This window comes from Eumetopias jubatus, unplaced genomic scaffold (genome assembly GCF_037043125.1).
Source record: "Eumetopias jubatus isolate StellerSeaLion01/CBP00866 unplaced genomic scaffold, mEumJub1_p1.0 scaffold_1, whole genome shotgun sequence".
Taxonomy (NCBI): domain Eukaryota; kingdom Metazoa; phylum Chordata; class Mammalia; order Carnivora; family Otariidae; genus Eumetopias; species Eumetopias jubatus.
In genome coordinates this window covers 128,604,968-128,621,134 of record NW_028274807.1, presented here as the reverse complement: position 1 = coordinate 128,621,134, position 16,167 = coordinate 128,604,968, and the positions used below count along the sequence as shown (strand labels likewise).

Here is a 16,167-nt window from a genome sequence, read left to right as displayed (position 1 = left end):
GAGGAGATGCTGTTAACCCATCACGTGGTACATTTTGGGTTACAGATTTTCAAAATTTCAGAAGTTAACATCAAAGCTTTATTTGCAACTTTCAAGGGCTGATATTAGTGAAAGAAAGCGTTTTCTGTGAGCAGTATAGAGTTATGGCAACATTAATAATGGTTTAAGTCAAAGTCAGTACTCTTCACTAAAGTTTGTTTTTTTTTTTTAAGGATTTTATTTATTTATTTTTGAGAGAGAGAGAGCACACGAGCTGGGGGAAGGGGCAGAGGGAGAAGCAGACTCCCCACTGAGCAGGGAGCCTGATGCGGGACTCAATCCCAGGACCCTGGGATCATGACCTGAGCTGAAGGTAGACTTTCTTTCACTTTAACTGACTGAGCCACCCAGATGCCCTTCACTAAAGTATTTTTTTAGCAATAGTCATCATTAAATATCTCTCAAAGACAAAATTAAGAAAACAATGCACCTATAGATAATGTAATAAGAACTTCTTAAACTGAGGTATGACATTTTATCAAAAACACTTGATTTTTACGTGGAAGATGGCTAAGAGAAAGAAAGTCATAAATGCTTTTCATATTGCTGAGTTAAAATCAGACTGCTTCACAAAAAAAATTGTTATTTCTTTTGTTGTTGTATAAGCGTAATTTGTTATTTTAATCTGAGTGACTTGATTACCTAATTTAAATCCTAAGAAAATAATCTACAGAGTATTTATTAAAGAACAAAATACAAAGCAAATAATTTTTCTTAGAGATAAATGTGCAAAATGAAAATTGCAGGGGCAGTTAGTTGAGGAGGATGAGACCCAGCTTTCTGATTAATCTTTTGGAAGTCTATCTTGTCGACTAAACATATTCCTTGCTTAATATTAGGATCTGATTCATTTCTCTTTCTTATGGTTCTGCTCAGAAAGCAAGAGGCAATTTGTGTAATCTCCTTTTGACATTTCACTTTCAGGTCCACTATTGAAGACCCTGTTCTTTATTTTTATTTTTATTTTTTTAAAGATTTTATGTATTTAATTGACAGAGAGAGACAGCGAGAGAGGGAACACAAGCAGGCTGAGTGGGAGAGGCTTCCCGCTGAGCAGGGAGCCCGATGCGGGGCTCGATCCAAAGGCAGTCACTTAACCAACTGAGCCATCCAGGCCCCTCCTTTTTTTAATAGCAATATATATGTAAATAAATCTATATATATATTTATTTATTTAGTCATGGGAAATTGCATGCATACTTAATATCAATGCAGGAAACAGATAAGCAAGTTCCAGTCACCACTTGAGGAGAGAGCATTAGGAGGTAATTTTCAGACTAACACTAAATGTCACCCAGGAAGTGTGCTCCCATCTTGGCAAGCTAACTCACGGAGAACATAATTCTGCTCACTCACAAAGAAAACAATACCAAAGCTAATACAAATGTGTAAAATTCATATTTCTATAATTTATTGGGGATAAATTCTAGAAAAAAGTGCTATTTTAATACACAAATTTGTCCAAATTTTAGTGTTATTACAATTGGGGTAGACAATTACATATGCAAAGGCTGTTTTCATAGGGACAACTGTACTTATGTATGACCTTTCTAAAGTAAGAAAACATTGGGTTGAAGCAAGCAGCTTCACTGGTAATTATATAAGGCAATTTTTTCTTTTTTCCTTTCATGTCTTCTTCTTTTCCTCTCTCCCTCTTCCTTCCCTCCTTCCTCCCGTCCTTCCCCTCTTCCTTCCTTCCATCACTCCTCGTCTGAAGCTATTCAGGAAGGACACAGCAACATGTATATAATTATCTTTCTGACAGGGGGGATATTTTATTATATTCAGAGAATCTAAGTGGGTATTGAAAGGATATCTTGTTTTTTGTTTTAAAATTTGTGTGCGTGCGTTTTTGTTTGTGTGAGAGAGAAAGGTCCTCTTGAATAGAAGAGGAAACCTGGATTGAAAAAATATATACACTTACAGCTCACCTTTTATCTGAAGGGCTTTCGTGTCTACTCCACAGGATATTGTCAAAAAATGTTTTGTGCAATTTATAGAAACATTATGACAGTATAGCTTGAATGATCCAACAGAACTTTGATAAACTCTAGGATTAAAAAGAGGGAGGTTTAGAGAATGAGAAGAAAATGATAGTCTTTTTGACAAGGAGTCAAATATTCGATTCACTGTATTTTTGAATTCCAACAAGCTTTGATCTTCTTGGCCCAGAAAATCCAGCAGGAAATTGAATGTGAGCTAGGGTGCAAGTTGAAGGTTTGATATGCCATTTTTGACTTGTCGTGCCCTTGTGGAAGGTGAGAATATGCAAGGCAAATATTTGCATATTGCACTGAAAGGAAATAAAAAATGCATTACAAATGAGTCAGTTGGTTGACCTAATGTTTGGTTAGAAGTAATTTCCCTTTGATTGTTTCATTGCCTATAAATGCTTCTCCTTTGCATTTAACAGTGAAAACTCTGTCAGGAAGCCTATAAGTAGCTTAACGTTTGGCTCTTATGTTCCTTAGGGATATGGCTTAGTACCTGTCTTCTCTCATGGGGCTGTGTTGTTGGCATATACTAAAGACCAAAATAATTGCATTTCACTCATTTTTTCTTCAGAGACGCACTTCTGGAATTGTGTTTAATTGTCTAGTGTTTTAAGGTAAAGGGGATCAGGTATAGGGCTTCTCTAAGAGAATTTAACATTTTGCATATTCATTTCTATGGTAGTTGAAATACATTAATATAAGCATAATCAAAAAGGGTCTTATCAGACTCTGCCAGGCAATTTTAGATGTTTGTCATTGTGATCATGATTCATTTTTGGCACCAAATATTATTCTTTCTATCACCAGTGAGTGGAAGGACAGACTGACTAAATGTTTAAATGATGTGTTTGGACCCCACATAAATCAACTGTTGCTGTATTCCTGGGAATTTTACTGTAGTTAAATAGACAAAAGGAGAGTTAAGTCATCCCAAGATGACTTAAGACACATTAGTGTGGACATGCCAAACTGAAAAAAATCGAACTCCAGCAGCCAGTGCCATATTTACAATGTAAGAACTGATATAGTTTCACCAAAACGTAGTCACTTTATATTAAGTTAATATTATTCATTTGAGTCTTATTGGCTTTATATTTTTACTTTGTATATATGTTAGGCTTCTACAGTTATATTAAATTCTAAGTATAAGGAAAGTCATTCTTAGTTTTATTTGGGTACATGTAAATATGTGATGTAATGTAACAAAAATAAATTTTAGGTAATATTTAAGTAATGTAATAAAAATAAAACCCTTTAGAAGAGTTTTTCTCCTTGGTGATGTCAAAGATAAACACAGTGGGCATTACTTAAGGTGGTGAAAACAGAGTTTATTTGGTAACTGGAAGTCAGGGAAAGAGCTGAGCTCTTTCTGACTGTGTACATATTCTGATAAGTGCATATGTGACTGGACCATAGAAAGGGAGACTGGAAGAAGGGGGGAAATGGTGGGGGCCTGAGCAGAGTCAGGGAAGGGAAAAATTACAAAAAGTAGGAGAGGGGTTAGTTCATGTATATCTGGGCTTGCTACTGGCATTAATTAAAATTAGGCCCGTACCCTTCCACAGACACCAGGAGACAGATGTGGGCTGGAACAAACAGTAAATTCTTTTGGCAGCCGTAAGTTTTCTCAGGCAGGCACTTTAAGGGAGACTAGTGTCCCCCTAGGGGTGTGGCCTTGAGCTATTAGAAGTGTGTTAGTAGGGGCGGAGCAAGATGGCAGAGGAGTAGGAGACCTGGATTTCGTCTGGTCTCAGGAATCCAGCCGAATAGGGATCAAACCATTCTGAACACCTACGAACTGAACAGGAGATAAAAGAAAAGAATAGCAACAACTCTCTGAACAGAAAAGCGACCACTTTCTGGAAGGTAGGACGTGAGGAGAAGTGAATCCGAGGCGATATTCGGGAGGATAGATGGCGGGGGAGGGGCCTCCGCCGGCCGCTTCTGGCAAGTGATAGAGCCGCGGAGCACAAAATCGGAAATTTTAGAAGTCGGCTCCGCTGAGGGACATCACTCCAGTGGCTAAGCGGGGGGTGGAACCCTTGTGGGACAGTGTGGTCCCAGGACCCTCGGGGTCACAGAAAGGCTGGGGGTGCCTGAGTGCGCCAGAGCTCCCAGGTATCGGAGCAGGGAAGCCGGCTGCAGAGACGGAGCCGAGGTGCGGGCTCTCAGCTCGGGGTTGCCATAAACTGTGATCCGCGGCCCAGTCGGGCCACTGCTCCTCCAGCAGGGACCCAACAAGCGGCAGAGCCGGGGAGACTCCCCTTCCTCCCCGGGGAGGAGCGGCGTGGGAACGCACTGCAGGGATCTGCTGGGTTTGGAGACTCCACACGGGGTCGGGTGCCAGAGATAGAAACGCTCGGTCACAGGCCGGGTGAGCACGGAGTGCGGCCGGAGACCGGGGAGACGGGAGTGACTGCTTTTCTCTGGGGGCGCACTGAGGAGCAGGGACCCGAGTTCTCGGCTCCTCTGGGGTGGAGATTGGGAGGCCGCCATTTTCACTCTCGTCCTCCAAAGCTGTACGGAAAGCTTACAGGGAACAAAAGCTCCGAGAGCAAATCTGAGCAGATTACTTAGCCCGGACCAGCAAGGGCGGGGCAATTCCACCTCCAGCAAAGACATTTGGGAACCACGGCAGCAGGCCCCTCCCCCAGGAGATGAGCAAGAACAGCCAGCCAAGACCAAGTTTACCAATCATTGAGAACAGCAGAACTCCAGCACTAAGTGAATACTGCACATAGAATTCATTGCTTTTTTACCATGATTCATTGGTCTTTCAAAGTTAGTTTTTTTAAACTGTTTTTTTTTCTTTTTCCCTTTTTCAACCAACATCTTATCAATCCCTTTTTTAAAAAAAACATTTTTATTTTTCATTTTTGGAGTCATATTCTATCCCTTCATAGTAGTTACCCTTATTTTTGGCATATATATATAAGTTGTTCTCTCTTTAAAATTTTGAGATACAGTTTCTTCTAACAGATCAAAATATACCCTAAATCTCAGGTGTATGACTTTGTTCTAGTCTCTTTCCTGATCACATTCTCTCCCCTTTTTTTTTGTTTCTTTCTTTCTTTTTTAATCCTCTTCTTTCTTTTTTCAAGCACCTTATCAATTCCTTTTTTAAAATTTTTTATAATTTTCATCTTTACAGTCATATTCCATCCCTTCATTGTATCAACCCTTATTTTGTACATATAGGAGTCTTTCTTTCTTTAAAATTTTAGGAGGCACTTTCTTCTAACAGACCAAAATACACCCAAAATCTCGTGTGTGGCACTGATCTATGCACTAGCCTGATCATATTTGATCATATTCTGTTTTTGTTTGTTTTGTTCTGTTTTTGTTTGTTTTTATCTTTCTCTTTTTCTTTTTTTTCTCTTTCTTTTTTCTTTACCTTTCTTTTCCCCTGATTTAAGGCTTTTTTCTGATTTGTTTAGAGTATATTTTCTGGGGACATTGTTAACCTGTTAGCATTTTGTTCTCTCATTCATCTACTCTCCTCTGAACAAAATGACAAGACGAAAAAGAATCACCTCAACAAAAAGAACAAGAGGTAGTACCGTCTGCCAGGGATCTACTCAATGCAGACATTAGTACGATGTCGGACCTAGAGTTCAGAATCATGATTTTAAAGATACTAGCTGGGCTTGAAAAAAGCATGGAAGTTATTAGAGAAACCCTTCCTGGACAAATAAAAGAACTAAAATCTAACCAAGTCAAAATCAAAAAGTCTGTTAATGAGGTGCAATCAAAAATGGGGGCACTAACTGCTAGGATAAATGAGGCAGAAGAGAGAATCAGTGATACAGAAGAAAAAATTATGGAAAATAAGCTGAGAAAAAGAGAGATAAAAAACTACTGGATCATGAGGGCAGAATTCGAGAGATAAGTGATACCATAAGACGAAGCAACATTAGAATAATTGGGATCCCAGAAGAAGAAGAAAGAGAGAAAGGGGCAGAAGGTATATTGGAGCAAGTTATAGCAAAGTACTTCCCTAATATGGGGAAGGAAACAGGCATCAAAATCCAGGAGGCACAGAGAACCCCTCTCAAAATCAATAAAAATAGGTCAACACCCTGACATCTAATTGTAAAATTTACAAGTCTGAGACAAAGAGAAAATCTTGAAAGCAGCTCGGGAGAAGAGATATGTAACCTATAATGGTAGAAACATTAGATTGGCAACAAACCTATCCACAGAGACCTGGCAGGCCAGAAAGGACTGGCATAATATCTTCAGAGCACTAAACGAGAAAAATAGGCAGTCAAGAATACTATATCCAGCTAGGCTGTCATTGAAAATAGAAGGAGAGATAAAAAGCTTCCAGGACAAACAAAAACTAAAGGAATTTGCAAACACAAAACCAGCCCTCCAAGAAATATTGAAAGGGGTCCTCTAAGCAAAGAGAGAGCCTAAAAGCAGCATAGACCATAAAGGAACACAGACAGTATACAGTCACAGTCACCTTACAGGCAATACAATGGCACTAAATTCATACCTTTCAATAGTTACCCTGAATGTAAATGGGCTCAATGCCCCAATCAAAAGACACAGCCTATCAGATTGGATAAAAAACAAGACCCATCGATATGCTGTCTGCAAGAGACTCATTTTAGACCCAAAGACACCCCCAGATTGAAAGTGAGGGGGTGGAAAACCATTTACCATGCTAATGGACACCAAAAGAAAGCTGGGGTGGCAATCCTTATATCAGACAAACTGGATTTTAAACCAAAGACTGTAATAAGAGATGAGGAAGGACACTGTATCCTACTTAAAGGGTCTATCCAACAAGAAGATCTAACAATTGTAAATATCTATGCCCCTAACATGGGAGCAGCCAATTATATAAGGCAATTAATAACAAAAGCAAAGAAACACATTGACAACAATACAATAATAGTGGGGGACTTTTAACACCCCCCTGACTGAAATGGACAGATCATCTAAGCAAAAAATCAACAAGGAAATAAAGACTTTAAATGACACAATGGACCAAATGGACTTCACAGACATATTCAGAACATTCCATCCCAAAGCAACCGAATACACATTCTTCTCTAGTGCCCATGGAACATTCTCCAGAAGAGATCGCATCGTAGGTCACAAATCAGGTCTCAACCGGTACCAAAAGATTGGGATCATTCCCTGCATATTTTCAGACCACAATGCTTTGAAACTAGAACTCAATCACAAGAGGAAAGTCGGAAAGAACTCAGATACATGGAGGCTAAAGAGCATCCTACTAAAGAATGAATGGGTCAACCAGGAAGTTAAAGAAGAATTAAAAAAATTCATGGAAACCAATGAAAATGAAAACACAACTGTTCAAAATCTTTGGGATGCAGCAAAGGCAGTCCCGAGAGGAAAGTATATAGCAATACAAGCCTTTCTCAAGAAACAAGAAAGGTCTGAAATACACAACCTAACCCTACACCTAAAGGAACTAGAGAAAAAACAGCAAATAAAGCCTAAACCCAGCAGGAGAAGAGAAATAATAAAGATCAGAGCCGAAATCAATGAAATAAAAACCAAAAGAACAGTAGAACAGATCAATGAAATTAGGAGCTGGTTCTTTGAAAGAATTAACAAGATTGATAAACCCCTGGCCAGACTTATCAAAAAGAAAAGAGAAATGACCCAAATCAACAAAATCATGAATGAAAGAGGAGCGATCACAGCCAACACCAAAGAAATATAATCAATTATAAAACATATTATGAGCAACTCTATGGCAGCAAATTAGATAACCTGGAAGAAATGGGTGCATTCCTAGAGATGTATCAACTACCAAAATTGAACCAGGAAGAAATAGAAAACCTGAACAGACCTATAACCATAAGGAAATTGAAGGAGTCTTCAAAAATCTCCCAACAAACAAGCCCAGGGCCAGATGGCTTCCCAGGGGAATTCTACCAAACATTTAAAGAAGAATTAATACCTATTCTCCTGAAACTGTTCCAAAAAATAGAAATGGAAGGAAAACTTCCAAACTCATTTTATGAGGCCACCATTACCTTGATCCCAAAACCAGGCAAAGACCCAATCAAAAAGGAGAATTACAGACCAATATCCTTGATGAATATGGATGCAAAAATTCTCAGCAAAATCCTAGCCAATAGGATCCAACAGTACATTAAAAGGATTATTCACCATGACCAAGTGGGATTTATCCCTGGGCTGCAAGGTTGGTTCAACATCCGCAAATCAATCAATGTGGTACAATATATTAATAAAAGAAAGAACAAGAATCATATGATCCTCTCAATAGATGCAGAAAAAGCATTTGACAAAGTACAGCATCCTTTCTTGATTAAAACTCTTCAGAATATAGGGATAGAGGGTACATACCTCAATATCATAAAAGTCATCTATGAAAAACCTACAGTGAATACCATTCTCAGTGGGGAAAAGCTGAGAGCTTTCCCCCTAAGGTCAGGAACGTGGCATGGATGTCCACTGTCACCACTGCTATTCAACATAGTATTAGAAGTCCTAGCCACAGCAATCAGACAACAAAAAGAAATCCAAGGCATCCAAATCGGCAAAAAGAAAGTCAAACTCTCACTCTTTGCAGATGATATGATACTTTATGTGGAAAACCCAAAAGACTCTACCCCAAAACTGCTAGAACTCATACAGGAATTCAGTAAAGTAGCAGGATATAAAATCAATGCACAGAAATCAGTGGCATTCCTATACACCAACAACAAGACAGAAGAGAGAGAAATTAAGGAGTCGATCCCATTTACAATTGCACCCAAAACCATAAGATACCTAGGAATAAATTTAACCAAAGAGGCAAAGGATCTGTACTCAGAAAACTATAAAATACTCATGAAAGAAATTGAGGAAGACACAAAGAAATGGAAAAACGTTCCATGCTCATGGATTGGAAGAACAAACATTGTGAAGATGTCAGTGCTACCTAGAGCAATCTACACATTCAATGCAATCCCTATCAAAATACCATCCACTTTTTTCAAAGAAATGGAACAAATAATCTTAAAATTTGTATGGAACCAGAAGAGACCCCGAATAGCCAGAGGAATATTGAAAAAGAAAAGCAAAGCTGGCGGCATCACAATTCCGGACTTCCAGCTCTATTACAAAGCTGTCATCAAGACAGTATGGTACTGGCACAAAAACAGACACATCGATCAATGGAACAGAATAGGGAGCCCAGAAATGGACCCTCAACTCTATGGTCAACTCATCTTTGACAAAGCAGGAAAGAATGTCCAGTGGCAAAAAGACAGTCTCTTCAACAAATGGTGCTGGGAAAATTGGACAGCCACATGCAGAAGAATGAAACTGGACCGTTTCCTTACACCACACACAAAAATAGACTCAAAATGGTTGAAAGACCTCAATGTGAGACAGGAGTCCATCAAAATCCTAAAGGAGAACACAGGCAGCAACCTCTTCGACCTCAGATGCAGCAACTTCTTCCTAGAAACATCACCAAAGGCAGGGGAAGCAAGGGCCAAAATGAGCTACTGGGATTTCATCAAGATAAAAAGCTTTTGCACAGCAAAAGAAACAGTCAACAAAACCAAAAGACAACCGACAGAATGGGAAAAAATATTTGCAAATGACATATCAGATAAAGGGCTAGTATCCAAAATCTATAAAGAAGTAATCAAACTCAACACCTAAAGAACAAATAATCCAATCAAGAAATGGGCAGAAGACATGAACAGACATTTTTCCAAAGAAGACATCCAAATGGCCAACAGACACATGAAAAAGTGCTCAACGTTGCTTGGCATCAGGGAAATCCAAATCAAAACCTCAATGAGATACCACTTCACACCAGCCAGAATGGCCAAAATTAACATGTCAGGAAACGACAGATGTTGGCGGGGATGTGGAGAAAGGGGAACCCTCCTACACTGTTGGTGAGAATGCAAGCTGGTGCAACCGCTCTGGAAAACAGTATGGAGTTTCCTCAAAAAGTTGAAAATAGAGCTACCATACGATCCAGCAATTGCACTACTGGGTATTTACCCCAAAGATACAAATGTAGGGATCCGAAGGGGTACGTGCACCCCGATGTTTATAGCAGCAATGTCCACAATAGCCAAACTGTGGAAAGAGCCAAGATGTCCATTGACAGATGAATGGATAAAGAAGAAGTGGTATATATATACACAATGGAATATTATGCAGCCATCAAAAGGAATGAGATCTTGCCATTTGCAATGACGTGGATGGAACTGGAGGATGTTATGCTGAGTGAAGTCAATCAGAGAAAGACATGTATCATATGATCTCACTGATATGAGGAATTCCTAATCTCAGGAAACAAACTGAGGGTTGCTGGAGTGGTGGGGTGGGAGGGATGGGGTGGCTTGGTGATAGACATTGGGGAGGGTATGTGCTATGGTGAGCGCTGTGAATTGTGCAAGACTGTTGAATCACAGATCTGTACTTCTGAAACAAATAATGCAATATATGTTAAGAAAAAAAAGAAGAAGAAGGTAGCAGGAGGGGAAGAATGAAGGGGAATAAATCGGAGGGGGAGACGAACCATTTGAAATGATGGACTCTGAAAAACAAACTGAAGGTTCTAGAGGGGAGCGGGGTGGGGGGATGGGTTAGCCTGGCGATGGGTATTAAAGAGGGCACATTCTGCGTGGAGCACTGGGTGTTATGCACAAACAATGAATCATGGAACACTATATCAAAAACTAATGATGTAATGTATAGTGATTAACATAAGAATAAAAAATTTAAAGGAGGGCGCCTGGGTCGCTCAGATTGTTAAGCATCTGCCTTCAGCTCAGGTCATGATCCCAGGGTTCTGGGATCGGGTCCCGCATCGGGCTCCCTGCTCACAGGGGATCCTGCTTCTCCCTCTGCCTCTCTCTCTCTCTCTCTCTCTCTCTCTCTCTCTCTCTCTGTCTGTCTCTCATGAATAAATAAATAAAATCTTTTTTTTTTTAAGATTTTATTTATTCATTAGCGAGAATGAGAGATAGAGAGCACGAGAGGGACGAGGATCAGAGGGAGAAGCAGACTTCCCGCCGAGCAGGGAGCCTGATGTGGGACTCGATACCGGGACTCCAGGATCATGACCTGAGCCGAAGGCTGTCACTTAACCAGCTGAGCCACCCAGGCGCCCTAAATAAAGAAAATCTTTAAGAAAAAATAATTTAAAGGAAAAAAAGTTAAAAAAAAAAAGTGTGTTAGTGTTGGTTCAATTCTTTATAAGCCAAGGTTGAGGCCTAGTCGAGAAGAGGACTCACAGGAGTCTGGCTAGAGGTTGGTCAAGGAGAGACTCTGAGTTCCAGAGTGGCAGTATGCCCTCATTTTCTTGTGATAAACGGTCACTGCTGTATGTTAACCGTTGTAGAGAAAGCTTCATTTAAAAATCTTAACTGAAAGAAAAATATGAAAAATTATGCTGCTGTGTTTCAGGGCCGGGATCTGGACTGTAAAATTCAGGAATATAAAGAAGCTGGCAAAAGCTTTCTGGAAGGTCAAATAATAGAATGGTTTATCCAGCTGTTGCTAGGAGTTGACTACATGCATGAAAGGTATGTTCATTTGTTACTGATGGACACGATTTTGACAATCATGTCTGAACTTGAAAAATTAATTTTTGGGGGTGGAATTGAAGCAAGTCCAAAGGTAAATGACTATAGTTAAACATCTACAGTATGCTTTTCCATGAGGAAAGTGTTGAATGATTCAATATAGATTTACTTGAATAGCCATTTTTTGTTGATTGAGAAATCAAGTTGGCCCTGAATATAAGACAGAAACTTGTATTAGACACATTTTCATATATCTGATCATATCCTGTGATTGTAAGCAATTCTCAGATACCTTTAGCATGCTATGAATTTATTGTATTTTTCAACAAGCTTGAGCTATTAATTTCGTGGTCCCCTTAGAATGTGTCAGTGTCACATCCCATGAGCTAAGTGATAGAGGCAGAAGATATTCTTAGGCCTCAGAGAGATAAATACTCAGACCACTAGTCAGTTTTGGACATGAAATATCTGATACAGAAGGTCAAAATATGTTTTATGAGTTCAGTTGTCTGTAATTTGTAATTATAATCTCTGCTTTTAAAAATGTATTTTAAAAAGTTTTAATTGTATTTTCCTGAGGTCAAAAGTAATAATTTTGGGATGTTTTAGAGACCCATAAGATGGTATGACCATGTTTGAAAAGATGAGCATACAGAGACAAAAGTAGATACTATGAGATGTCCATAGTACATCTTTCAACTTAGGAGTGTGTGCAACATTGTTCTTGAACAAAGGTTGAAATGTAGAGAGTACATCAAGGTCTGGCCATCCATGGATGTCAGATAGCTCAAATGTGTTGCCTGTTTTTTCTGAATGCATAAAAAGTAACCAGATAATACTGAGCTTTTGCCGTGTATCTTCTAAACACATGCTGGATGATACAGGTAGGCACTGATTTACTGACAACTCATACCAATCTTTTGAATGAGGTCAAACTATCCTAAGAAACAGTGATAAAAGAATATCAAATAATCTTTTAATAAACTACCCAAAGCTGCTGAATGTAGGACATGTGTGTATACAGCTGTATTGGTATTTCTTTTCTTTTCTTTACTATTCCATGCCATGTTTGTTGGCTAATACATAAGGAAATATGTATATGTATATGTCACATATGTACATGTCACCTTCACATATAAAGGTGACAACTTTTGTGTTCTATGTACAAAATAAAAAACTGAAATCTAGTTGATTTAGGAACCCAAGTGTTTGCAGTACATTTGGTGTGCTTAATAGTTGAAGTAAATGAGTTTAAAATAATCCTTCAGAGAGAAGATTAAAATATTTTTTTTAATCCTTCAACATTTTAAGAAAGTCATTAAATGGAGCTAAATGTTTGGATATTTGTGTATCTGTGTTCTTGAAATACCCTCCTTTGTGATTCAGGTAATAAGTGATGGTGCTTATTTATTATGTTATTATAAACCAATTATTGTAAAGGTTTTCTGTTTAGACAGAAATTTTAATTTTATACTTAAGTTCATTTATTCATTTATTAAATAGAGATAAATTAAAAATAAGGCCTAACCTTAAAGAGTTGTTAGTAAACTAGCAGAAATAAAACATGTACCTAAATAAGTATAAACCCTGTAGCCTGGTGGATATACCAGCTGCAGAGTCTCTGCTACATACTTTATAGCCCTGGACAAGCTGCTTAGCCTCTCTGAACCTTTGTTTTCTCATCTATAAAATAGGAGTCATAATGGGATTCTCCCTGCTTACTTATAGAACTATAGGGAATATGCATTGAGATGTTACACATTTAAAAAGTTTGCAGTCTGTTAAGTGCTCTGTAAATGTTGTTGTTTGTGGTTGTAATTTAATGTAGAAATGAAAGCATAGCCACCAGAAGGGCAAACAAAACAAAAAATTAAAAAAAAAAAAAAACCTCTGACAATAACAGTGCTGATAAGGATGTGGAGCTACTGGAACTTATGTTGCTGGTATAATCACTTTAGAAAAATGTTTGATTGTACTTCCAACCATAAACATTCAAATACCCTATGACCCAGTAATTCTCTTCCTGAGATGAAAAATGAGTACCTGTGTCCAACAAGAGACAAGTACAAAATATCCATAGAAGCCTTATTTGTAATAGCTAAAACACTGAGAAATGTCCATTTAGAATAGAATGGTTAAATAAATTGTGGTATAGTCTTACAATGGAATACTACTCTGCAATAAAAGAAGAACATACAATTGATATGCATGACTGGATGAATCTCAGAGACATGATGGGTGAAAGAAGCCAGATGCAAAGGAGTGCATACTATGTGACTCCATTTACATCAAGTTCAAAAACAGGCAAACTAATCTGAGATTAACTAACCCAATCTCAGAATAGAGATTAACCTTTGAAGGGGATTTTGACTGGAAGGGGGCACAAAGAATCTTCTGGGATGCTGGAAGTATTCTATATCTTGACCTGAATGGATGATTACAAGGGTGATAAATTAATCAAGCTTAAGATTTATATAATTTAATGTAAATTATACTTTAATTTAAAACAACTGATAAGAATGCCAAGAAAAGTACACTTTAAGTGCTATAGGAGATCAGAAAAGGGATAATGATGCTATTTGGGAGAATCAGTGAAGGTCTTGGAAGAAATATTTGGCCCAAAGTAGGTTTTGAATAAGGTGAAAGATGAGTCTGAGCTTTCCAGGATTAGGGAACAGAGTTAGCAAAGGCACAGAACTGAGAAGTCATGGCACTTTTGGAGTGAATGATGAGTATAGTTCAGTTGGAATGGCTCTTGGGGTACATGAATGAAGTTGTGAGGAAAGGTAGGTTGACATCAAGTTGTAGAGGGCTTTATTTTGTAGTATAGACAATAATGCCACAGAAACCTTTTGAGTAGAACTATGATCAGAGCTTCAGGAAGACTGGGTGATAAATTATAGAGGGGAGAGAGGGGAACTCAGGCTATCAGTCTGAAACCTTTTAGAATATCCATGCATGAGGTTGTAGGACCTGAAACAATATGACAGCAGTGGGCAGTACATGGAAGGATGACAGTTAACTTGATAAGTTCAAATGACTGGAGTTAAAATTACATAGATATGTGAAATGTGGTAAGAGAAGGTCAAGGATGAACCCAAGTTTCATCACCCAAGGGTGAGTGAGAAGTTGGAAAGATAGATTTGAAGCAGTGGTACTAAGTTTAATGGTGAATATCCTGGGTGAAATATGGAGAGAGAATGAGATAGGGAAAGGGGGGGTAGGGAAGATAGCAGGGAGAGAGGGAGGGAAGGAGAGAGGGAGGGAGGGAGAGAGAGAGACAGAAGAAAGGAAGGGAGGGAGGGAGGGAGGGAGGGAAAGAGGAAGGAAGGAAGGGAGGGAGGGAGGGAGGGAGGGAGGGAGGGAAGGAGTTAGTTACAAGTGAGGCCCTAGATATTGGGAAAACACCGAAACTTGTCTGTTGGAGTTCCTCTGATATCAGAACGTTGAAACAAAAACTGGAGTGTAAGAAGTTTATCTAGGGGGTGATTTCATAAAACAGAAACCAGTGAGTGGGGAGAGTGAGTGAGATGGGGAAGTGAGAAAAACCATATAGGGCATATTATTGAGCTGGTTGCTTCTGTGGGAAGAGGGATCTGGAGGCAACATTCTTCTGTATGTTTTAGGTTTGGTGATCTTTTTGCATTCTTTCAGAGCTTTTATGAAAATTCTTCCCCATATATAAGTATTTTCTAGCACTATTATGAATTTCCTCCTGAAAAACTGCTCACATTTCTGGGAATTACAGGTGGAAAGGAGAGGCAGTTATCACTATCTTGATCAAATCTCTAGACTATTTTTTATGAGGTGTTTTGAGTGTGGCTGACACAATGTTATATTAGTTTCAGGTGTACAACATAGTGATTCGACAAGTTTGTGCATTATACTCTGCTCACCACAAGCGATCTCCCGAGTAGTTTTTAAATGGAAAAATGCTATATATTATTCCTGATCATAAATATGTCATCTACTTTTCACTTCTGTTAGTTTTCAATATTTAATTTGTATACTTATAAATATGTCTCCTCTAGAAAATAATCTATCTCCTGGACAACATAGGAGAAATGGTTGAATTCCTAGAAACCTATAACCTACCAAAAAGGAAGCAGGAAGAGATAGAAAATTTGAACAGACCAGTTACCTACAAAGAAATTGAATCAGTAATCAAAAAACTCCTGACAAACAAAAGTCCAGGACCAGATAGCTTCATAGGTGAATTTTACCAAATATTTATTTTTTTTTAAAGATTTTTATTTATTTATTTGTCAGAGAGAGAGAGCACACAAGCAGGGGGAGCAGCAGGCAGAGGGAGAAACAGGCTCCCCGCTGAGCAAGGAGCCTGATGCGGGACTCTATCCCAGAACCCTGGGATCATGACCTGAGTTGAAGGCAGATGCTTAACTGACTGAGCCACCCAGGTGTCCTAAACATTTAAAGAAGAGTTAATACCTATTCTTCTCAAACTTTTCCAAAAAATAGAAGAGGAAGGAAAATTTCCAAATTCATCCTATTAGGACAGCATTACCCTGATACCAAAACAAGATAAAGACACACAAAAAAAGAGAACTACAGGCCAATATCTCTGATGA

General features: G+C 38.7%; 1 protein-coding gene across 1 annotated transcript in view; it reads left to right on the top strand.

Moving 5' to 3' along the window:
• Positions 1-16,167, top strand: part of NEK11 (NIMA related kinase 11) — a 243,807-nt gene that overhangs the window by 54,671 nt on the left and 172,969 nt on the right. Inside the window, 1 exon segment of the mRNA XM_028099169.2 lies at positions 11,460-11,578. Coding sequence (XP_027954970.2) covers positions 11,460-11,578 — 119 coding nt within the window.